General features: G+C 53.7%; 9 protein-coding genes across 9 annotated transcripts; 7 read left to right on the plus strand and 2 right to left on the minus strand.

Moving 5' to 3' along the window:
- Positions 1-353: 353 nt before the first annotated feature.
- Positions 354-1,586, plus strand: M409DRAFT_62983 (uncharacterized protein; the record flags this gene model as incomplete). The annotated part of the gene is made up of 3 exons (XM_033815393.1): positions 354-452; positions 495-1,004; positions 1,056-1,586. The coding sequence occupies 3 exons, from the start codon at positions 354-356 to the stop codon at positions 1,584-1,586; spliced, it is 1,140 nt and encodes a 379-aa protein (XP_033673112.1).
- Positions 1,587-3,361: 1,775 nt separating this feature from the next.
- On the plus strand, positions 3,362-4,906 carry M409DRAFT_49948 (uncharacterized protein; the record flags this gene model as incomplete). Its single annotated transcript, XM_033811396.1, has 1 exon — positions 3,362-4,906. The coding sequence occupies one exon, from the start codon at positions 3,362-3,364 to the stop codon at positions 4,904-4,906; it is 1,545 nt and encodes a 514-aa protein (XP_033673113.1).
- Positions 4,907-5,831: 925 nt separating this feature from the next.
- On the minus strand, positions 5,832-6,410 carry M409DRAFT_49949 (uncharacterized protein; the record flags this gene model as incomplete). The annotated part of the gene is made up of 1 exon (XM_033811397.1): positions 5,832-6,410. The coding sequence occupies one exon, from the start codon at positions 6,408-6,410 to the stop codon at positions 5,832-5,834; it is 579 nt and encodes a 192-aa protein (XP_033673114.1).
- Positions 6,411-7,298: 888 nt separating this feature from the next.
- On the plus strand, positions 7,299-8,891 carry M409DRAFT_49950 (uncharacterized protein; the record flags this gene model as incomplete). The annotated part of the gene is made up of 1 exon (XM_033811398.1): positions 7,299-8,891. One exon carries the CDS (start codon positions 7,299-7,301, stop codon positions 8,889-8,891), a length of 1,593 nt encoding a protein of 530 aa, XP_033673115.1.
- Positions 8,892-9,544: 653 nt separating this feature from the next.
- Positions 9,545-10,513, minus strand: M409DRAFT_49951 (uncharacterized protein; the record flags this gene model as incomplete). The annotated part of the gene is made up of 1 exon (XM_033811399.1): positions 9,545-10,513. The coding sequence occupies one exon, from the start codon at positions 10,511-10,513 to the stop codon at positions 9,545-9,547; it is 969 nt and encodes a 322-aa protein (XP_033673116.1).
- Positions 10,514-10,971: 458 nt separating this feature from the next.
- On the plus strand, positions 10,972-12,402 carry M409DRAFT_17466 (uncharacterized protein; the record flags this gene model as incomplete). Its single annotated transcript, XM_033804073.1, has 1 exon — positions 10,972-12,402. The coding sequence occupies one exon, from the start codon at positions 10,972-10,974 to the stop codon at positions 12,400-12,402; it is 1,431 nt and encodes a 476-aa protein (XP_033673117.1).
- Positions 12,403-15,139: 2,737 nt separating this feature from the next.
- On the plus strand, positions 15,140-16,758 carry M409DRAFT_62984 (uncharacterized protein; the record flags this gene model as incomplete). Its single annotated transcript, XM_033815394.1, has 3 exons — positions 15,140-15,856; positions 15,906-16,567; positions 16,617-16,758. The coding sequence occupies 3 exons, from the start codon at positions 15,140-15,142 to the stop codon at positions 16,756-16,758; spliced, it is 1,521 nt and encodes a 506-aa protein (XP_033673118.1).
- A 685-nt stretch (positions 16,759-17,443) lies between these two features.
- M409DRAFT_62985 (uncharacterized protein) lies at positions 17,444-19,533 on the plus strand (the record flags this gene model as incomplete). Its single annotated transcript, XM_033815395.1, has 4 exons — positions 17,444-17,500; positions 17,624-19,255; positions 19,308-19,488; positions 19,523-19,533. 4 exons carry the CDS (start codon positions 17,444-17,446, stop codon positions 19,531-19,533), a joined length of 1,881 nt encoding a protein of 626 aa, XP_033673119.1.
- Positions 19,534-20,161: 628 nt separating this feature from the next.
- On the plus strand, positions 20,162-22,269 carry M409DRAFT_17469 (uncharacterized protein; the record flags this gene model as incomplete). Its single annotated transcript, XM_033804074.1, has 6 exons — positions 20,162-20,233; positions 20,310-20,627; positions 20,686-21,094; positions 21,157-21,746; positions 21,802-22,121; positions 22,188-22,269. The coding sequence occupies 6 exons, from the start codon at positions 20,162-20,164 to the stop codon at positions 22,267-22,269; spliced, it is 1,791 nt and encodes a 596-aa protein (XP_033673120.1).
- Positions 22,270-23,458: the final 1,189 nt, after the last annotated feature.

The following is a 23,458-nucleotide window of genomic DNA, read 5'->3' on the forward strand; positions in this document are numbered from 1 at the left end:
CAGGAGTTGGAAGAAGTGGACGGCGAGCCAGGCCCGCGATGGATGTTATATCATCTTTACTAGCCCCTGGCTATCGAAATGACTTTATCAGGCTTCTAATGAGTTGCTCAGAATCAGTTGCTCATACTTCCGACCCACGTTCAATCTCGCAAAGATGATCTCATGGCTCCAATCCCTTCACGTCTCGATCGTGTAAGAATGCTGAAGAAAAGACCGGTCGGAGCCCGTCCGAACGCCCATGGACGCCCTCCGCATTGATGAAAACAATACTAGTAGCATTGTGACGAGGGTTAGACAAAAGCGCTTGTGTTGCTTGGACGAGATGACGCGAGATCATTTGCTGCAACTTCATTATGTACGCCTGGACACTGGCATGTGTTACTCTACTTTGGAGATATGGCGCGACCGCATCACCTCCTGGATATCCAGATAGCGCCGGCTTCCTCAACCCAGTATTTGTTTCTACATACGAAGACGTTGGCCACTGCGTCAAGGGTCTTGTGCCATTGGAAATATCTGCCATAAACACAGATGTTCTGCTGCCGAACCTCAGCAATCAATGGCAGATATCTCAAACGATTCAAGACATTGCTCTCTCCACCCCTGATCAGATGAGAGCACTACTCGGGGATCCTTTGCACATCAATGACACCTTCAAAATCGAGTGTGTCCTCTGTGCAGCGCCTGGGCACACCTCGAACGAAAGTACTGTACACATCATGTCGCCCGGAATGGGCTTCCAAAAACACTACTGGGATACCGGAAACTACAGCTACGTTAACAACTTCCTCAAAACTGGATATGTGACATTTGCGTACAGCCGCCTTGGAGTAGGCAATTCCGATCATCCCAATCCACTCCAAACTGTCCAGGCACCTGTGGAGATCGAGATCTTGCATGCATTGATTGATGCTCTGCGAAACGGCCAGCTCTCATCGAAGCGCTTCTCATCTATTGTGGGCATTGGCCACGGATATGGGGCGGCGATCCAGCTTGGGGTCAATGTGAGCACACGAGTCTCCGAAAATGTCGACAGTACTGACAGTCTCCCACAGCGAAAGTACCCTAATGATTTAAATGCGAGTATCATCACCGGCTTGGCGGATCGCCTTCATCATTCTGGCCTTGCGCTGCTGGGCACTGCACCTGCAGTAGCTTCCGAGAATGCGCCAGCGAATTTTTCAAACGATCCTATGGGGTACTTGGTGCAGAACGATGCAGTATCACTAGCTCAGTCGCTCCTACGTTGGCCGTTTGAGTCAGGCATACTTGGAGATGTCCTTAACAATCGAGGCGAATTCACAATCGGCCAGATCCTGACCTATGCTGGTTCGATAGCACCCGCGCCGCGGTACGATAGACCGGTCGATGTGGTCCTGGGCTCTCACGATTATATTGCCTGTGGAAACTCTTGCGACCAGCTGTTCGATCGAGCAGCCTTGTCGCTTGCCAAGCTCTTTCCAGCCGCTGCGAATGGCAGTCAAAGCCTCGTTGTTCCGAATGCAGGCCACTTGATCAATTTGCAATACACATCATCGATAATGTACGAGCAGATTGCGCAGTTTCTACGGAGTCATGGCCTCTGAGCACCTCGAGGTGAATGAACCTGAATGGGAGAGGGGCGGTCGTAACATCGACGGGCAGAATTGTTGTTCTTCGTCGAAAGTTCGTCGCGGGACACATGCTTGCATGGTAGAAACACAAATGTAAACATGACAGTTCAGCTCAACTTAGTCGATTTGAGTATGCAGCCGAGACATCCATTCATCATCAGCGCTGGTGGGAGTTCGGACCACTGTTGGAGATGCTATTTCCATCAATAGTTGAGGCTTTGCAGATGTCTCGACTGTTGATAACTTAATCGCCGAAAGTTGTTCAGGTTTCGGGAGAGGGACAGAAGAAGGAAGTTATGCAGCCCGCACAAATGCCAGCCCTGCCGGTAGCCAAGAGCGGCAACCCGACGGCTCGTCATCTTGCTCTTACCCTTGCCCTCGGCCCTTGCTCACCTCCAACCTCACTTCACCATCGCGCTGCAGCCCTGCCTCGCCAATCAGCCATCTACCATCGACCATGGAGTGCAGCGACTTCGTATACCTGTCTTTCAGCTGCCCTACTGTGCAAATGACAGATCCTTCACCGTCGGGCGAAAAACAGCGTACCCTAGACGTCGACGCCAATGTTCGGCGAAAATGTCCCGCTGCGCGCTGAGCTCAATGAAGTACTGCACCGCGACGCAGATTAATCTTTTAGCCAGATGTATGCACGGCCCTTAACACCGAGCCTCAGAGCATCCAACTGCTGTCGAACGGCTGTCTAGCGAGCCGGCCTGTTGGTCTGCGGCGATGCTTTGAAGATCGTGTGCGATTGTTCCTGCCCTGGTGGCCACTGGAATCCACCAGCACGGGTGCTGACAACCTTGCCATTCTGTCGCCTTGTCGCGGTTGTATGGGAAACGATCTAGCCGACGTTGGAGATGTTGGAGTCGTGCGGGTTAGTCTGTCCTTTCTCCAAAACAACGAAACCTTAATTCATTTGTCAACTGACTACGCACGTCAATTTAGTACTTGACTTTGCCTATCGCGGGACCTGCATTGACAAGATCAATTCCCATTGGACGCAGCACCGACGTTGATACTGGAACAGGCAGGTTGACTGAGCTCAGCTGAAGAGTTAAGCTTTTCGCTTGACTCTCGCTTGTTCTGAAAAATAAGCTATTTGCTTACTACTAGACAAGGCAAAGGAGCAATAATCATAGGGTACGACACATTTTCTGGCAGGCAGAGCCGCAGTGCCCACCAGCCCAATGCACCCTCTGGCATGGAAATTAACTGATTGCAGCTAGAGGCCACGAACGACCTGGAAGGCTCACCTGTCCACCGACTCTTCAACATCTGCCCCCTCTAGCGCCAAATCCTTAGACCCACGTCTACGGTAGGGCAATGCGTCTGCGCCAACACCCGTGCAGGATTTCCATGTGCCGACCTCGACACACCATCCAATTCCAAGGGGCCTTCTCCAAGTCTTCCACCAATCGTGTCGTCTCTTCCACCAGGCTCGCTGCACTTGAGTGCTGCCTCTGCACTCGGTGTTCGGCCATAGCCATGATCGCACAGGCCATCAATTGCCCTAATGAGGGTCACTACCAACGTGACTAGACATTCTCGTTCAGCTCAGCCCTGTAGGATAGGTGCAAAATTGGGATATGGCGGCAGAAATGTTCGTTCGGTCCGCAATGCTGCCCTACTGTACATGCGGGCCACAGCGGTCAGAGCAGAGTTGGCTTCGACCCTGATGCCGTCACGACATTATATGCTGCTGTTCACTCCCTTGTCTGCTAAGACAGCGGTGGACTCTACACACCATGTCGGCGTCAAGGTGTGCTTCGCCGTTTTCTCTGCTTAACCCGACGGCACATTCGTCACCCTATCAGTGCGACCCAGAATTCGTGCCACACTGGTATCTCAACGACGATCTGATGCACGACTGCCCCTTCAATATCAAGACGTGTCAAGGCTGTGATGGCAGCCATTCAGACTGCGTTTCTGAAGATGGCGTCGACCAGCGCTCCGAGGCTTCGACTTCATCATCCAGGACAGGGGTCGCTTTGTCGTACATGCGCTCGGCGACACCGTCATCCAGCATCGTGTCGTTCAACAGCTCGGCGGCGTGCCGAATACAGCTCAAGGAGGAGTTTCTCAGACTCTACTTTCCGGCCGGCATATCTCACAACGACACCGACTTCATGTTCTCTAAATTCCTCTGTCGCGACATGCTCGAGGACAAAGGAACGGCCAGCCGACTTGCGATCGACGCATTGGCATTCATCCAAATAGGAACGGCACAACGGGACGAGAGGCTGGTTCACGAGGCCCACTCGAGATACCAAGCCGCAGTGAGAAGCCTCAACACCGATCTTGCCGACCCCGGAGCAATGTACAACGACGGAGTGCTTAGTGCTGCCTACATTCTCGGATTCTGCGAAGTCTTTAAACCGCTCTGTCCCACGGGACGACCTTGGCAAGCCCATCACCGAGGCCTCCAAGATCTGCTAGTAGCACGTGGACCAGACGGCGAGTACTCCAGATTCGCGCAGCTTTTCCTCTACAACTTTCGACACGTCGCAGCAAATGCGGGAAACTCTGCGCGGAGGAAAGTCCCAATCGCAGGCAAAGACTGGAAACGCTGTTCTGCAATCACAGACGCCTTCATGGCAACTCTGAGCGACCACATCATCACCTTGCCCGAAGCTCTACAGAGGGCCGACGCAGCTATTAAGCGAGCAAACCCGAGCGCTCTGTACGACTCGATCATGGAACTGGCAAGCTACGAGCGCAGCATGCAGGCCTGGTTGGTCCGGTGGTATTCGTCTTTCGAAAAGCTACCGTATCATCACGAGAACGCCGAGAAGTATCCACACTTGCAGAAACACACTCAAGGAGCACCACAAGCATTTCCAAAGGTCTTGCGGTTCCCGACTTTCAGTCACGCCAGCGCACAGAGTGTCTACTGGATTGCACTGCTGCAAATCAAGCAGACGCTATACGAAGTCAACCAAGGATTCAAGCTCCCTATCCTACCTAAGGCCGAAGCGATCTTGGTCGCAGAAGCGAACGATATCGCGGAGAAACTTTGCCAGAGTGTAGGATGGTTTGCACAACCCAGATTTGGCTTCTGCGGTGTCTTGAGCTCACGTGGAGCCCTTCACTATGCCTGTAAATGGTATTCGAGGCGAATGGAACTACAGAAAATCGCTTGGTGCCAGAAGGTCGCAAAGAGTCTTGAAAGGCAGAACTCCATGGGCGATATCTACCAGCGAAGTTATCCGCAATCTCGGAATCGAGAGCAGAAAGAGGAAGACGACGACGCCGAGTTTGAGGAAGACGATCAACCGGATACTCCACCTTGAAGGGAATCCACTGGACTCTGAAATCTCATCGATCGACCTAAACCAACTGGTAAACACGAGACTGCGTACATACGCAATCTGGAAGCGCACCACCCGAGGGCAACATCCGAGGTCAGTGTTCCGGCTTGTAGCCGCGGAAAGTCCAACACGTCGAAGTGACGAGGCGATCGAGTCACTCCACGGCACTCCCTCGTCGAATTGAAGCCTAGGGTCCCGAAGTATATTCACCACAGGACCATGTGTTTCCACATGCTCCGGACCCACGCTAGTACTTAGTCAGGCTTGCGGCAACATAAGCAGGAGACACAAGACCCTCCGGCCCGAGTCTCATCGCCGTTGGTCGACGAACGACCGATGACCAAGCGGCGGATATGCTTAGGTTAGAATTGGTCTCATTGAGGGCTACAAGCCACAATTACTGTGAAATCGAAGCCTGACGTAAGGCGAACGGAATCCTCACGAGAGCATCTAAGACCTGAAGGAAGGGATTTGTGGACCTTCCTAAAAAGGCGATTCTCGAAAATAGATGTAGACCTATCGAATGTATACCTACCAACCTCCCACAAAACTCAAACGTGCAAGTCATCACACAGAGGAAGAGGGATTTTTGCTGCTGCGGTCCTGCCGCTTCGTTCGGTTGTGATCCTTTCGTCTTTATGTAAGGCACTGGAAACTCCACGGCGATTCCTTTCGGCCACGGCCGTCGCCGTCGGTTACCTTTCGCTCACCGGGCCGGTTACGCTAACGCTAGCTCTTAGTGTAAGGCTATGCATGCATGTGAAGCGGGCATGGGGGCCGTTTCAGCTGGAGAGGGCTTAATTTTCTTCGGAAGCGCGATAACCTGGCTGGAGCCCTGAGCTGAGACGCGTTGCGAGAGGGTATTCGGAGATTTTATTGGTTCTGTCTGATCCTTGTCGACAGTCGGCTAAGATGGCCATGAACACTCCTCGTCGTCAGCTACGTCGTTGAAATCGCGCCACAGCTTCATCAGCCGTGTATAGCTGGGCTTGGTCAAACGGCCGACCAATTCGATGTCTTCCTGCCAGGAAACCGTCTTGCCTCCGGTGATGTGGACGGTGGTGCATTCATTGAGGCCTTGCCCTCTATGAACGTGCCTGAACTTAATCGGCTCGTACTTGCCTTTGCCCGCGAACTTGCTCATGTCATCGTACATGTTGATGAGCTGGATGTACTGCTCGATGACTTCCGGATGTCTCGACTCGATGTCTCGGCCGGTGAACGAGTACAGGGGAACGCAGAACATGATGTCCTTGTACTTGAAGAGGATGATGACCATACGACGTTTCGAGAGAACGGGTCCGAATTCGCTCAGATGGAGACCGGGATCGTCCTCTTTACGCTCTGGGTTCATGTTGGCGACGTGGTACGGGAGAGAGACGACGTCTCCCTTGTTGAAGGTGCCGCGAGTCCAGGGAGACTTGACGCAGACGGCCGTCTTGCGCCATTTCTTCTTGTCGCCGCTGTTGAGTGCGATGGTAGCCATGCTGTTGGCTTGGCCAGGGGCGCCGAAGTGACAAGTCAACATTGATGGTGCGGCCTGCGCTGGTTTGGGGGCAAGAGACGCATTCCACGAAATATGTCCTGGTGTAATTTCTCAAAGTCATGGCCCCTAGCTGAGGAATGGTCTCGTCCATGGCCGAAGGTGTCGCCTTAGCTCCTGGTTTCTGATGAGGAGGCACATATCGCTTCTGGCCGGTGGCTGATGAGTCCGGCTCCTCTTGGATCGGCGAGGGCACACGACTCCTGGAGTTCAGTGGACTTGATCTATAAGTCGTGGAAGTCCCGGTACTTCTAATAGTCGTAGAAGCATCTGAGGCACCGCCTCTCCAGTTCGCCGAACTGGATCCTTGTCGCTGGCTTGAACGAGTTGAGAAATTCATCGTAGTCTTCTATATGAAGGGAGTGGCTGTTGTGGTTGCTCACTGTTGACCGAGGCGAACCTGCGCTTCTGGCACTTGAGTTGAGTTATGAAATTGAGGAATGAAGAGACGGAAATTTGATGGATGCAAAATCTCCACGAGATGTCCATTAACATCGTCGAAGCATGGTCGTCGCTCGGGCCTGTGTGCATTTTCGCGTCATCTTTGTCTTGTCTGCCACGTTCTACGAATAGCTTACGAGACAAAGTCGAGGGTAAGACTCCATGTGAGTACAAAGCCTTTGACCAAGACCGCCACTAATCACAGTGAATTAAATTTCAAATCTGGAAGCTATAAAGCCAGACAAAGCGAATCATTTTAGAGTAGTCGTTATTGCAGTGATTAGCTAGCTGGAAGACCCCTGACGGTAAGACGTATGACAGTCTTCATTCTTTCGTAACCACTTCACACTTTCCATTGCAGGACACGGAACATTTTCGACTCGTACAAGCATGGATCCGGTAATCATTTTGGTCCTGAAGCAAAGACTGCAGGCAGTCATGTTCAGGCAAAACTTTCTCGACAATTTCTCCAAGATTTTCCAAGCGATACCAAAAGATCCAAGGCCAAATCCAGTACATCAAGTTGAAGAATCAGAGCATGAGCAACATGAGGCTCGACGGAGCCCGCAAGCAGAAAGACCTATGGCTGAAGAGATCGAGCTGCCGCTGCCGCTCCCATCAGATGAAGCAGATGTCCATACAAAGGCAACTCCACCGCTGGGAAAGGAACAAGCAGCCGGTCCCGAATTCTCCGAGGAACTTAGCCCAGAACAAGAGCAGGAACTCCGAGAGGACTCGTACATCCAGTTCGATGCTGAAGATACGGTTGAAGACTATACTGCTGGCCCGTTGCGTCTTGTCGCCGGTTCCGATGGAGTAAAGACCTGTGCCAGCCTCTTGATGACATACGACTTCGCGCAAATAGTAAAGCGGGCCGTCAATGCGCATCGAGTGTATGCGAGAGAAGAGTGCCATGCCGAACAGCAAATCGAGGCCATCGAAAAATTCCAACGCAAAGTCAAAAATGAGATATCCAACGATGAGCTCCGCATCATGGACGCAGAAGTCAACAAGGATGCTCCAGACTCTGAGCGAGAGGACAGTATAAACTCTTGGAACAGTGCCATTGATATCCTTCGGCGCATCCTGACTCAGATGGATTGCGAGAAGCAGAGCTTGGAGACCAACGTCAGATGGAAAAGCAGTATATCGATGGAGGCACAAGTTGAAGTTGCTGCATATCTCGATGATGCATTTACGCACGCTTGCTTGATCGAACCCTTGGAGGAGGATGAGATCCCGCTTGGGAAGTTCGACCTGCAAGAGCAATATCAGAAAGCTCTCAAGAACCGCGATGACGAATGCGAGGCAACAACGCCCACGATGACGTTTCACAAAGCCCCTGAGAAGTTGGACACCACTGCGTTCCCTCTCGACCGAGAAGTCGAGCCACCCACGGAAGAAGAATCAAACAAGCGGAAGCTCCTCAAAACAGTATGGGACGCCGAAGATCGAGTCCAGCAAGCTCAGGTCGCCTTCGACAACAGAGTCCACGAACAGGCATACGACCAGGAAGTCAATTATCAAGCAGAACTTGCAGGCGAGCCAACCACCTATGAGTCCCTCGAGCATTTCGATCTCCATTGGGTGCAGGTGAACCAAGAACTGACTCGTGAACTCATCGAAGCCGAAGAAGCCTACTCCCAAGCCAAAGCCGCCGCCCTCGAAGCCAGCGTCCAGTTCCAAACAGACAACCAATCCTCCTGCTTCGGCGACGACTTCGACGGGACAGGCTACCCCATCAGCCAAGAGGTCGATGTCGAAGGAGCGGTAGCTTGGGTGACGCCAAAGGTCGACAGCTGGCTGGCGAACGTCCCCGAAGATGCGTGTTCAGACTGCGAAAGCTCGGTAGATGTCGATGACTGGGACTTCAAAGAACTCGATCTGAGCGATAGCTTGAGCTGTGTTGACTATGGGAGTCGGAGGAAGAGGATCGATAGGTGGCAGCGGGACTGTCAAGTGGTGAAAGAGAGCTTGTCTTGATACGTTCTTAGCGAATTCAATGCCATGGTGCATTGCCACGTTGTTTCTCGTCTCAAGATAGATTCTTTAAAATTATACTCATGTGAAATGTCCTCGTCGTCTGGCGGAGCCCAAGTCACAACATCGTCAAACAACGCTACGCGCAGCTGCTCGAGGTCATTATGTTGATGGAGCAGCAGGCTGCAGGAGACGTGGGCATCTGCGTTGTCTGTGGGAACAACGAAGAGAAAAGGCGCTAGCCATAAATCGTTAGATTTCGTCCTAAATGAGAAATGATCGACAGAGTCGCAAAGGCAAAAAGGGACCTCACCTTTCTCATCACAGGGCGATCCATCGCTATTTATCTTATTAGTAGCAGCAAACTGATGGTCATTGTCAGAAACGGGAGAAATGACGCTTCGATGGTCTTCACTTCGAGCGTAACGACGATGTTTCGTTCAGAGTCTACGGCATCATACAAATGTGCCCGAGAGAAACTGACATCGTTAACAATGAGATTTACAGAAAAGAATTGACGGGGTTCGAAAGTTCGGGGGCAGGAAGGTCATTTCCATCTATGAATACAGTGCAAACTCACCGGTGTTGGGACTCTCCCACGATCAAGTCTCTCCCTTCTACGATCATGTCCATCACAGACTCACCTCCGCAGTCATCTACTTCTTAACCGCACTAGCCTCTCCCATATTCAGCTTAGGCCCATCAGGCTCATACGCCTTCTGCTTCGCAATCTCATACCGCCGATCATAAAACGCCAGCATGCGCGCATACGAAGCCTGATCCATGCGTCCTACAAACGAGATATGCTCGACCGGATCGACCTTGACACCACCGGTCAGCTGAATGCAACTCGTCTTCTTCATCGGCCGCTTAGGATCATACGTCTCGACCTCGCAGGCCTGGAGCTTGCCGGGGTTGCGGAACTTGGTGTCGCCCTTGTTCATCACGGGGATGTACTCCCACTTCAGCTTGTCGGGTTTGCATGCCAGGTCCTGGCCTTCGAAGCTGTAGAGGGGCAGGCAGAAGAGGACGTTTTGGTGCTTGAGGAGGATGGTGACGAGGCGGCGCTTGGAGAAGACGGGGCCTTCGCAGGTGAGGGCGAGGCGCGGGTAGGTGGCCTTGTTCTTGGGGTTGAGGTTGGGGATGTGGAAGGGTAGGGCGATGATCTGGCCGAGTTTGAAGTCGTCAATGGTGCGTTTTGTGCACTTGCATGTTGGGATGAAGACGGCCACGTTCGGAGTGGAGAGGGCGGTGTTGATGGTGGGGCATGCACTGCCTTGCCAGGCTTCGTGGGGGTCGTCTGGAGGCAGGGGACCTAGTGATGGGTCGTAGCAGTCAGAGGGTGGGGATGGGGGTGAAGGATTGTTGATGTTGAGATTCTGCATCGCTGCGGCCATTGATGGATCGATGCGAGAAGCTTGTGCGTTGACTGCACTTCTCATCAAACCAAAGTTCGGGGCGCGAGACCGCTGTGCGAGGGTTTGCTGCCTCCATGGAGGCGCTGCCGATGGAGTGATCGGTGCCGGTCCACGGGTCGATGCTGGAGTCGTCGGATAGCGGGTGGAATTCTGGTTTGCTGGTGGTGGTCTGGGCGTAGCCTGGCCTTGATTTCTGGGCAGAGGCATGATGGCTGATGTCTCTTTTGGTTGTGGGGTTTGGGTTGTCTGTGCGGTGATGGTGGTTCTCAAGATGAGGGCGTTGGAGTGGAGAGTAGATATAGTTATGCATCATGGTAGAGCTTGGATCATTGCAAGGACTCGAGATGTGTTATGAGACAATGCCTGTGTGTATAACACATGGACGATACAATGCCTTGGTGAAGTGTAATGTGTTGTTTCCAATAGTCAGCCTCGAGGGAGTCGTAGACAAAGCCATAGATCGTGCAAAGAAAGCCATTGTAGCTTGAGCGCGTATTCAAAAACACCGCCATCCAAAGATGCTTTGTACGGCGTGCAGAAGCCTTCATATAAACCTGAGACCTGCCTCATAAGTGTTTGCCAGAAACTTTGATCCTGATTCAATGCCGACAATTCAGAGAACCAAAGGAAATCTTCACTCACCAACAGTTACCACTCTCAACAACATGGATCTGGTTGCTCTCCTCACGCATTTTGCATTCGGAATCGCTGTCTTCCTCAAATTCTTCGGGAAGCCTAATCGTCGACGTGTCTCGGAGCTGGCTCAAGACTTCGGCGGACGAGGCCGTCCTGTATCGTGTCGTGATGCATCTACACAGACCGAAGATGAGGACCAGCAGATGCCAACGACAACGGACGTCTCTTCAACAACACAAGACACCGTCCCTTACGAGACTGACCCAATTGATGACAAGCAAGCCCTGCGGGAGCAAGTCTACGTCAACCTCCAGAGCGCAACAACAGAGGACTTCACAGGTGGACCAGCACGCTTGGTCGCCGCTTCAGATGGCGTGCAAGATGTTGCGGCCATCCTCGTAACCTTGGACTTGGCCGCCCAAATCCAGGACGCCATCGAAGCCCGCAGGACATACGCCAAAGAGGAGTCCAAGGCCCTCAAGCAGCAATCAGCTCTCTCGAACCTCAAGAGTGGAGTCGAGTGCGAGAAGTTAAGCCATCAATGCCGCATCGACCAGGAGAACGAGAAAGGCCCCGACGTTGATCAAGAGACCCTGGATGCCCTCCAAAAGGAGCACGACAACCTCGCCCTTCTGCTTGAGGATATCGAGTTGAGAATCGAGGCTGTCAACGCCCAGGTGTTGACCCAGGCTATGGTGTTTCGGAATTGCCAGACGAGGCTCATCGACACCCTGGAGGAGACATTCATTGAAGGTCTCGCGGTCGACCCGGAGAGCGATGAGCCAGAATCTCCAATTGAAGAGCTCGATCTTCAACAGGAGTACCAGGCCTTCTTGAACCCACAGCAAGAGACCGACGCTGAGCCCCAAGACATCGCACCGCTCGACATCACCCCCGACGACTACTTCCAAGCCACAAACGACCATCTAACCGCCTCCGAGCTCGCCCAGTACGAGATCCGAGACAACTACTTCGCAGCCCGCGAGCACCTCATCGAAGCACAAAACCGCTTCGACCGCCGCGAGTATGATCGTGAGATGGACCGCCAGACGACACAAGACTCCGCCGAAGACTTCGACGTTCGCTGGGTGCACCGATTCCGCGAACTGACTACCCAACTCATCGAGGCTGAAGCCGCGTTTACAGCCGCCAAGGTCGCGGCCAATGAAGCCAGTGTGGATGTTGGAGGTGAAGACCAGTGCTCGCTGTTTGTGGACAGGGATGATGATGGTTATCGCGAGTCTCATGATGCCGCCTGCACTGCATCTGCTCCTCGAGACAAGATCATGCAGTGGGTGGAGGGCATTTCAGATCAAGCGAACCCGGAGGAGACCAGTGGCGATGTTGAGGTTGATGACTGGGATGCCCCGGGGATGGATATGAGTGATAGTGTCAGCTGTGTTGCTATTGGGTCGTATCGGTCCAAGATTGACCATTGGCGAGAAGAGACCAGATTGTGAGGCGGCAGGTTTTCTCTTTTAGTGTTAGCATTGTAAAAACATTTGTTCAATTGGCAACTTAGTTCCCTTTCTTCGTCAACACTCGCTTTTGAAATTGGTACGCCGGAAGGTCATGCTGCACGTCTCCGGCTGCAAGGTTTTCGAAACCGGGAGACAGCCTCGGTCGAAGTCATAGAGAAGTAGCCCATAACAGCTATCGTTGCGAATCGAAAGATTACCAATCTGGGAAGCCGCAGACGAGCAGCACTAAGTGACTTCAATAGTAGACTAGCTGAAGACATCGCGTGAAGCTATTGCTGTGCCCTTTCGACGAAGGAACGAGCTGATATATGATGACGATGGCCAAGGGCAGGCTGGTCCTCTGGCTCATTTGACGATAAGGCATTGCCGGCGTGGAAGGCAATGACATTACCTACGCATTTGCCGACGTGGTATGTTTGTCCGAACGCTAATAGCAGCTTGAGTTGACGCCAGCTCATCAGACTCTAGATGGACGCGTGGTTGTGAAGAAACCAGTCTGCCAAAGATGTCCACACCACGTCGTACGAGAGAGACAGCTGAACGAATCGAATAAGCAGCCACAAAAGAAGCTCAGCGTGCTGATGTGGTATGCGGATTGGATTGGTCCAATTCGTTTGTTTGCAGTGGTTGGAAGTCCGAAACTCTCGACGTCCAAATGCCGAAAGCTTGTGGGAGGTACCACAAGATGAACTAGGACAGCCCTTGTTGTCACGGCCAAAGTTTGGCGAGACGAAACCCACAACCAGGTTTACGGATGCTCCAGATGAGGCGTGCCGCTGCAGTGACATCTCTTGCTTGGCATGCGTTCAGACAGGAAGATGCATTCCAGGTAGATCCTGATTATTATGGTGCTTGTTGCATTTTCATGAACATATGCCGGATCGGCGACTACCTGTCATCATGCAACTTGCTGTATCCGTAGATCGCGCCTCTCGAGAACGACCGGATGATGACACGCAGGTGGTCCCTGGACGTGATGTTCAATGATCCTGGTCGAGGTACGGAGACTGGAAAGAATCGCTTCGTGGTCCAGCATGCTTCCGGGCGCGGCGTTCTAGACTGCCCACGGATCATAGGCAATTCGATGTTGAGGGATCCCCAGACTGGCGGGATGGCGTCTAGCCAACAGTTCCAACACATTGGCGTAATATCTCCGAGGGGAACGGCCACCGCTGCCGGTGATCATGGCCGGAGAATATGAATGAGTTGGCAGCCGGTACGTACAATTCGTCAGCTCGTTTACGATCTGCTTTGGCCACTACTGGGAATTGCCAGCAGAGAAGATTTGCGGTGTTAGAGGCAGACCGTAAGAATAGGTGATGTCAGTATTCTCGACCGGCCAAAGACGCGGTCAAGTGCCTGCTCGTCAGGGGCGGTAGAAAGCCGTGGCCGGTGTGGATAGAAAGCAGCGCTTATGCGTGGTTTTGCAGTTGGAGGTGCTCGTAAGGCGGGCTCCTCACGAGGAGCTCGAGGTAGCTTTTGCGCCGTCAGCTTCAATCGCTGGAAGCGCGTCGGCGAGTACACCGAGAGGGTCGCGTTTTGGTGCGTGTCTCTCTCCAGCACCATCAGCCCTACCGTGCAGGATAGCCTTTTGCAGCTGGTGCCCGTCGGCGAGGTGCATCATCCTCACCACGTTGCGCAGGACGGCGGCAGGCATTGTGCTCCTTCGCCTGCCGCATCTGCTGCCGTGTGCTGATGGATGGGCGGATGGGTGTTTATAGCGTAGTCGGAATCGTCGTCGACCGTCATAAAGCAGAGGCAGAGTCGTGTGACACGCTGGCCCTGTTAATCGCTCGTACGGCGCATCGCTGGGAAGCATCTGCGACGGCCATTTATTGCAGACGGGCGTCAGTGGTGCGTCGCGCATGTTTCATTGCCCAAACCACAGTCGTCACGGCGCTTAGGATTGGCCCACGTCTCTGCCTGGCCCCAACCCAACACGACGACAACAACCTGTCCGATCAGCCGTGAGCGCCGGCCCCCAGCTGGGAGTTGTTGTCTTTCCTCCTCCCATCACCACCACCCTCCTGGCCACAACATCAGGTGTCGGTCGCAAAGCAGCGCGTGGTCGAGCAGCAAATCGCCATTTCTCGTGCCGCTGTTGCTCTGCAGCCCGGCGTCATTCCCGGCCCAGGCAGAAGCTTGGCACAAACGTCCCCGTCCCTGTCGGCGTCTGAGTTGGAGGTGGCCTCTTGCAGCAGTCAGCCCGCTGACACCAACGGCTAGCTCTGCACCGTCGACAAACGACTGTGCCGCCCTCACCACTATTACTACCACCACCACCACCACCACCACCTGCTGCTGCTGCTGCTGCTCCAGACATTCGTGCCACCACCGCACCACCGCTCCAGCAACACCATCTCGGCACCCAGCCAGCCAGCCGGACCCCACTGCCCAGCACAAAGCCATTGTTAACCGGAGGCCTGCAGCACCGCTCACGCACCCACTCGCTCGTTCCAGACACCTCGCCCCGCGCGTTTCAACCGCATATTAACGTCTCAGAGCCGGATATCGTCCTTCAGGTCCAACGCTCCGTCGCCCAGAACGACGCCCGCTCGAAGATAGTGGTACGCACCACCGTCAGCCCATCCACCTCGCGAGCTGAACCGCGCCGCAGGCTGTCAAGAGGGCTGTGAGCACCTCTTCGACAGCCGCCTGCACTCTGCCCACCGTGGCCGACCAACACCTTTCACTCGACCCCAACGACCGATCGAATATGGCTTCACCAGCGCCTTTACTGCGGCCGCCGATTCCAGGCCAAGGCCGCCAGCAGTCTGCGAGCAGAGTGCCACGCTTGGGTTTGGCGATACCTGCGTCTCCCAATCAAAGGCCTGTGAACAGTACTGCAGCGCCGCCAATGTCGGAAAACACTGGTGCCCTCCCACCGCTGGCGATCCCAGCTCGACAGCAGCCGCCTAAACTCCAGCTGGCAACCCCGATGGGCTCGTCACAAACCCCACAAGAGAATGCACAAACTCGAAGAAGAGGACCGCCCCTACAAATAGCTCCTGGACTGTCCGCGAGTGGAGGTAGCAGTGATGATTCTGCACATAGCCGGACAGGCAGCTTTGGCGGGAGTACCACCAATCCTACATCGTCGGCAGCTTCGTCATACTCGGCCCTCAACTTCATGGAAATGCTACGAGATAACAAGGACCCACAATCAGCGACAGGCTCGTTATACAGCAGTAGCTCGGCACATTCAGGTGTTGGGATGGAGCGTGGGGACAGCATGCAGGGTTTGCTGCCAGATCTGGAGAAGTTGTCATTGGAGAAGGGCCGGCCGCTGGATGTGGAAGATCTGGATGATGCTGGGTGGAAAGCGGCAAAGAAAGAAGGTCGTATTCAAGAGTTGGGCAGCTTAGGTGAGGGTGCGGGAGGTGCAGTGACGCGATGCATATTGAAAGGCGGCAAGACTGTTTTCGCATTAAAGGTGAGTCTGTGCCTTGAATAGTCGTGGTTGGGTGGCTGACATGTGACAGATCATCACGACCGACCCCAATCCGGACGTGAAGAAACAAATCGTTCGTGAGCTCTCGTTCAACAAATCTTGCGCCTCGGCACATATCTGCCAATACTACGGCGCCTTCATGGACGACACGAGTGGGACTATTGGTATCAGCATGGAGTTTTGCGAAGGTGGATCGCTTGATAGCGTATACCGAGAAGTCAAAAAGCTTGGAGGCAGAACTGGCGAGAAGGTGCTGGGCAAGGTGGCCGAAGGCGTTCTCAACGGACTTACGTACCTTCACGGCCACCGCATCATACACCGAGACATCAAACCTTCAAATATCCTGCTCACACGAAAAGGAGAGGTGAAGCTTTGCGACTTTGGTGTGAGTGGAGAGTTCGGTACGAAAGGGGATGCGAACACATTCATCGGGACCAGTTATTATATGGCTCCGGAGCGGATTACTGGCCAGAGCTATACCATCACCAGTGACGTCTGGAGTTTGGGCGTGACGCTACTGGAAGTCGCGCAACATCGATTCCCATTCCCGGCCGACGGGACGGAGATGAACCCCAGAGCTGGCCTCATCGATCTTTTGACATATATCGTTCGCCAGCCAATTCCTAAACTAAAGGACGAGCCCGAGAACAGTTTAACATGGAGCCCCAATTTCAAGTACTTCATTGAGTGCTGGTAAGTCATTGATGAGTCGATTGAGCGAGCACGTGCTAACGAGATGCAGTCTTGAAAAGGATTCCACAAGGAGAGCAACACCTTGGCATATCATGAAGCATCCTTGGATGGTCGAAATGAAGACGAAACGGGTAGACATGACACAGTTCTTGAAGACGGTCTGGGATTGGCCGGAGAAGACTGACGAGTAGAGATGGGCACCGAGCGAAAGACATTGAGGATTTACGCCAAAATGGAGACACGGAGGACGAGGTCTTTTGAGGCACTGCATGAGTGCATTTTCGCGGCGTTGCTTCCACTTCTTGGAACAGGAAGAGCTGCATGGCGAGAGGAGCAAGGGAACACGACATTTCTGCCGACATGTAGGAAGCGGAGGGGATCACATGTAGGGTTTAACACCATCCACTGTCTCGACGTCTCCTCGACGGAAATCACATTAATGCCACTGCATAATTCCAGCTTCTGTCTTCACCGGTTTCTTTGTCTTCGATCCACGTGAGGTACGGTAAGGTTTCTTGGCGCATTTGCGGATACGGAGTTCGAGTTCGCGATGGAGCTGAGCTTGCAACACAATCCTTCACAATCGCCGTTGAGCTGCACGGCCGCGGCGGCGGGGGAGTGATGCACGCAGACTGCGAGATGCAGTCCTATCAATAATCACTCGCCGTTACTCAAATGTCGCTGCCTGGTGTGTACCTGTAACTCTTGTCACTTCAAAGTTATACACCTTGTGGCAGCACTCTCCCATCTACGAGGATCGACCTTGCGATTGACAACACCTACGTTTGAGAGAAGCTGCTCGCTATCTGAAGATCACTTATCAAACCTCCTCCGACACCTACTGCCATACCATCAACACGCAGGCCGTGGATCAAGATGGAAAAAGAGCCTTTCCTCACCACCTCCCCTCCGCCACTCAAGCGCCAATCCAGAGTGAAGCTCCATCTCTTCCTCATCCTGGGCTGCGTGGCAAGCATCGGCTACTTCTGGAAGACCAACACCTCCTGGACGGCGCCATGGTCTCGCACCACCAGTCCAAACAAGCCATGTCACGAGAAGAAGCAGTTCAGCTGGGACACAGCTCCCGCCCTGCCGCACCTATCCTACGAAAGCTGCCACGGGGATTTCCAATGTGCGCGATTGGAACTGCCGATGGACTACTGGAACGGCACGACGAACGACACCATCGGCCTCGCAGTGATCCGTCGACCGGCCGCCGTGCCCGTCACGGATCCTCGCTACGGAGGCGCCGTGCTGCTGAACCCCGGAGGCCCCGGCGGCTCAGGCATCGGCATGGCGCTCGGAGCCGGGGGCAAGATTCAGAAATTCATCGACTCGCAGGATGGCAAGTTCTTTGATATCGTCAGCTTTGATCCCCGTGGGGTGGGGGCGAGTTCGCCGCAGATGCGGTGTGTGAAGGATGATTGCGAGGCGAAGAGTTGGCTTTTGAGGGTGCGGGAGGAGGGGACGCTGGGGAGTTCGGATGCGAGTATTGGGAGATTGTGGTCGATGATGGGGGCTTATGGGTTGAGTTGTTCGATTTTGCCGGATGGGAAGGCGGATGTTAGGCAGTATATTACTACGGCGTCGGTGGCGAGGGATATGGTTTCGTTGATTGAGGCGCATGGGGCTTGGCGGGAGCAGGAGGCTGCGAGGCTGCTGGGGAAGGGGTGTGCTTGTTCGAGGGCGAGGAAGAATGATATGCCTTGTGCTGAGGTTCCGGAGATGGTGAGATATGTCAAGGGCGAAGAGAAGATTCAGTACTGGGGCTTCTCATACGGGACGTACCTCGGGTTGACTTATGCTGCTATGTTCCCGGACAAGATTCATCGCTTGGTGGTTGACGGAGTTGTGGATGCTTACGACTACCGACAGACTTTATGGTTCGACAATCTGGTCGACACTGAGCGAGACATGGGCCTTCTCTACTATCACTGCGCCAGAGTCGGCTACCCTACGTGCACCCTGGCGAACGAGACCGGGAAGACGACTGAAGAAGGCGTCAAAGCGAGGTTCGCCAACATTCTGGAGAGCCTTTACCACAACCCACTGCCAGTCGTCCAGGAATGTCACCCAGAAGTCATCTCCTACAGCGACGTCAGAAGTCTCATAATGGCCTCGCTCTACTCTCCCGTGCAGGCCTTCCCCTTCGTAGCCAACATGCTCGCTAGTATCGAAAAGGGCGATGCAGTGTGGTTTGCAAACTTCCTGCTGGATTACTACAAATTCACTTGCCCTGGATGCAGCAACACCCCTTCGATCAGCGATGCCCTACGCAACAAAACCAGCGATACCACACAATTGTCTCCCGATGCCGGTATGGGAATTGCGTGCACCGATGGCGAAGATCAGTCATTCCTCGATCGTCCACTTTTCGAGGAGCATATCAAGAACCTCACCAAGCTTTCACCCACCATCGGACCTGAATGGGCGATGATTCGTTTGGCGTGTGCACACTATAATGTTCGACCTTACCACCGCTTCACGGCGCCTTGGGAGGCTAAGACGAGCCATCCGGTCCTACTGCTTGGGAATACTGCGGATCCGGTTACACCTCTGCGGGCTGCGAAGAAGATGTCGAAGGGATTTGAGGACGCTGTTGTCCTGACGCAGGATTCGCCGGGTCATTGTACGCTTGCTTCGGTGAGTAAGTGTACAGTGGGATATGTGAGGAAGTATTTCCAGACGGTAAGCTACAACGCATTCGCGATGAGGAAGTCTTCTAACATCTTCTCTGCAGGGAGAGCTGCCTCCAGTCAACACAACCTGCAAGGTCGACGAAGTGCCTTTCGGCTCTGGCCCAGACGAAGTTAGCGGCGTCATGGACGATGAGACGAGGCAACTGAGCGAGGATGTTGCCAGCGTCCAGGCAGCATTATATCAGGCGGGTGGTGCCTTCATGAGACCTAACAAAGGCCTCGGTCAGCGCAATCTTGCGTGGTACAACTAGGCGAGAACATGGCTAATCGCCTCCATGAATCACGATGAGGAATTGTCTGGCGGTCATCAGCATCAAAACACATCAGGGCATGTCAGTCCACTTCTCCATTCGGCATCCAAGGACGACACACCTCTCACATATCCATTCGTTGGTATGTATGCGAATCGGGCAGGCAAGAGCCGTCGATACCCGAGTTTTGCCGAATTGCTTGCATGCCGCAGCAGGAACTCCTGCCGTCGTTCCCAGGCGTATAGCCGACGAAGGATGGGGGAAAGGATCCACTAGAGCTCTCTCCTCATCATTCACCTTACATACTGTGCCAACTGCTCCGTGCTGATATGATATTGATGGCTATTGCGGGTTTGGGTTCTTCCTTTTACCTCGCGACATCACCTTGCTAGGTCGTTATAGCTGACGGTTTTCTTTACGGCCGATATTGATCTTTTCCTTTCTTGCAACTCTGGCAATCGGGTTCTTTCACGGCTTGCGACTCCGAGATCGAACTTCGCTGTTTCTTCGTCCTTGACTTCCTTTTCGAGAGGGGGATTTATATCTTTTCAACTGGACGAGGGTACTTCTCTTTGATCTTGTATCTTTCGCCTTCCCCTCCCTTCTCAACTCACTAGAAAGAAGACAACATAAACAACATCACCATGCCCAACGACACAATCCCCCTAGGCCGCTACCTCTGGACCCGCATCGCCCAACTCGGCATCACCAAAATCGTACGTATACTGGAGGGCAGAACGTCCCCCGTTTCGTGTCCAACACATTCGCTGACCTTCTACCCTCCACTTTCAGTTCGGAGTCCCAGGAGACTTCAACCTCACCCTCCTCGACCACATCTACCCCGTCCCGAACCTCTCCTGGGTCGGCAACACCAACGAGCTCAACGCCGCGTACGCCGCCGACGGCTACGCGCGCGTCAAGCAAGGCGCGGGATGTGTGGTCACGACGCACGGGGTCGGGGAGTTGAGTGCGCTGAATGCGATCGCCGGGGCGATGACGGAGCAGATCAAGGTGATTCATGTGGTTGGGCAGACGAGTCGGCGCATGCAGAGCGAGAGGATGATGATTCATCATAGTGTTGGGTTTGGGCCGGATCATGGGGTTTTTAGTGTGAGTTGTTCCATCTCCTTCATAGTGGCGGTTGGCTTACGGTATGGTGTTGTTGTAGAAAGCTTCGAGGGAGTTTAGGGTCGCTGCTGCTGAACTTCAGAGCGAGGAGGGTGCTGCTGAGGAGATTGATCGGGTGTTGAGGGAGTGTTTCGTCAAGTCTGGACCGGTGTATATCTTTGTGCCGATTGATTTGGTTGATCGACAGGTTCCTGCGAAGGCTTTGGAGACGCCCCTGGATTTGGAGCCGGGGTTCGATCAAACGACTGTTGATGAAGCGGCGAAGGCTGTACTCGATGCGATCTATGCAAGCAAATCCCCGGGGTTGTTCGTTGATTGCCTGGTTAATCGACGAAATGCGACTGCCGAAGCGAGGGAGTTGGTCGATAAGCTTGGGATTTTGACCTATACTTCCAACATGGGCAAAGGCATCATCGACGAGACAAACCCCAACTACCTGGGTCTATACAGTAAGTCTGAAGGGTAGAAGGCATATGCGAACCAGGTGGCTAATACCCTTCCGCGTGGATAGACGGCCTCGCCTCAGCCCCCGGCGTCGAATCCGCCTTCGAAACCCACGACGTCGTCCTCACCCTAGGAAACCTCCCCTCCGACACCAACTCCGGCGGCTTCACACGAAAAGTCGCCCCGGAGAAAGGTATCTACATCAATACCGACGACGTCCAGATCTTCAACGGCAAGAACTCCTTCTCACACACCCCGATCAAGTACGTCCTCACATCCATCCTCAAACAGCTCGATCCCTCCCACCTCCCCAAAACCTCCAAACCCACCCTCCCGGACCCGGACCTCGAAGACGACCACGATTCGAAACTCATCACGCAGTCCTGGATCTGGACATACCTCGCGCAGAACTTCTTCCGGCCGCACGATGTGATTTTCGGCGAGACGGGCACGGCGGCGTTTGGGATTCCCGATGTAACTTTTCCGGAAAACGTCGATTGGTTTACGCAGACGTACTATGGGAGTATCGGTTATGCTACGCCGGCGGCTTTTGGGGCGGAGATGGCGTTGGTGGAGTTGGATGGGAAGGGGGAGAGGGAGAGGGGAAGGACGTTGCTCATTACCGGGGATGGGAGTATTATGTTGACGATACAGGAGGTGAGTCTTGCGAGATCCCAGTGAGGGAGATGTGACGAATGCTGATATGATCCAGGTCGGCAACATGATCAAACAGAACCTCTCACCGATTATCCTCCTCATCAACAACGCCGGCTACACCATCGAACGCGTCATCCACGGCGCGCATCAGAGCTATAACGACATCGTCCCTTTCGATTATTCCCATATGCTCCCTTTCTTCAACATGTCGCCCTCGGAGGCGAAGAAGAACTTCCATCGGTGCGAGACGAAGGAGCAGCTCGAGGAGGTGTTGAAGTTGGAGAGTGTGCGGAGTCCGAAGGGCGTGCAGGTGGTGGAGATTGTGATGGATAAGTTGGATGTGCCTTGGCGGTTGAGTACGCAGGTTGGGACGAGGTGAGTTTGACGTTTTCTCCTTTTCATGTGTGGATGAGGTGAATGGAGACTGATGTGTTTTGGTAGGGGACCGGAGGCTGTGAAGGAGATGAAGGAGGCGGGGTTTAAGGTGAGGGAGATGAAGAAGCATGAGGCTTTTTGGTATTGAATGGGGATAGGGGAGACGGCGTTCACTTTACAGCGTACAATCAGACTTCCGTTAATGAGAAAGAGACGAAATCGTGCTGAGACGTTGGTCTGTTCTGGTTTCTGAGTATCTGGCCAGTCCTGAGGCATCAAGGAATATTCTCCAGCATCTTTGTTACTGATCATCGAAGGGAACCGGAGTATGGCGGCTTGATAGAGGCCTCGTCGATGGCTTGCTCATGAGTGATCCACGGGAGGTCAGTCAAATGCCTAGGCACCGAGTCGAGTAAGAGTTGAGCGGTCGGTGGATGCCCTTCTTGTGCCCTTGGTGCAGATACTCAGCTGGCAGTGCGCGTACTCGCAGTCCAAGGACTCTATACGATCTCACGTACGATCCTTGACGTCCCGCGTGGCATGAGAAAGCGAGATGCCCTTACGTTCTTCCAGCCGGAGGTATGTTCCTTGACGCGTGGCAGAGGGGAGCAGTTAGCTGAAACAAGCCTCAATGGCTGCTGACCTTTGTAGCTTAGGCTCTTGTCGGCGGCTTCATCAAGAGACAATCGTGAGGGGCTGCTGGTGGGCTGTGCAGGACGGCCTTTGTTTTGACGGAGAGGGGGCTTGGGGAGGAGGTGATTTGTGTGAAGGGATCGAGGCATTCTGGACACAAGATGTGTAGAGCCATTTGCAAGTGTTGCCACTGTGTGATGAGATTTTTCATTGGTGGTGGCGATGGGTAGAGGAGGAGGTGTTTCAGCAGGACGCAAGTTCAGATGGTTCGCATGAGACGTCTGCCGATCAGCCGAAAGCGGGCGCAAGATTCACTCCAACATCCCGTTTTAGCAGCACGCTTCGTCATATGATTCGCAAGAAGCCTCACAGCCAAGCGGCGGTGTTGAAGGCGGCCCTGTCTCACCAGGCTGCCTCTTTCTCTTGATCAAAAGACCTTTTCTGCTGCTATACCTCCCTCCTGGTCACGCGATGCGACGCCCTTCACCGCTGCTTTCAACTTTCGCCCGCGACGTGACCTGACACCGATCTTGACTCCTTGATGCCATTCTAGGCTGCCAAATTACACTTTCGATACGACCGCCATGTTGGACGAGAATCTCCCCGCTTTCTTTCTCAAGCCGTCCACGAGTGGTGTTAAGCACCAGAGAGATATCTTCCAGTCGCACCATGGCAGCGAACCCGCCCCTAGCTACGCGCTGTAC

The sequence above is a fragment of the Zasmidium cellare genome (genome assembly GCF_010093935.1).
Source record: "Zasmidium cellare ATCC 36951 unplaced genomic scaffold M409scaffold_3, whole genome shotgun sequence".
NCBI classification, from domain to species: domain Eukaryota; kingdom Fungi; phylum Ascomycota; class Dothideomycetes; order Mycosphaerellales; family Mycosphaerellaceae; genus Zasmidium; species Zasmidium cellare.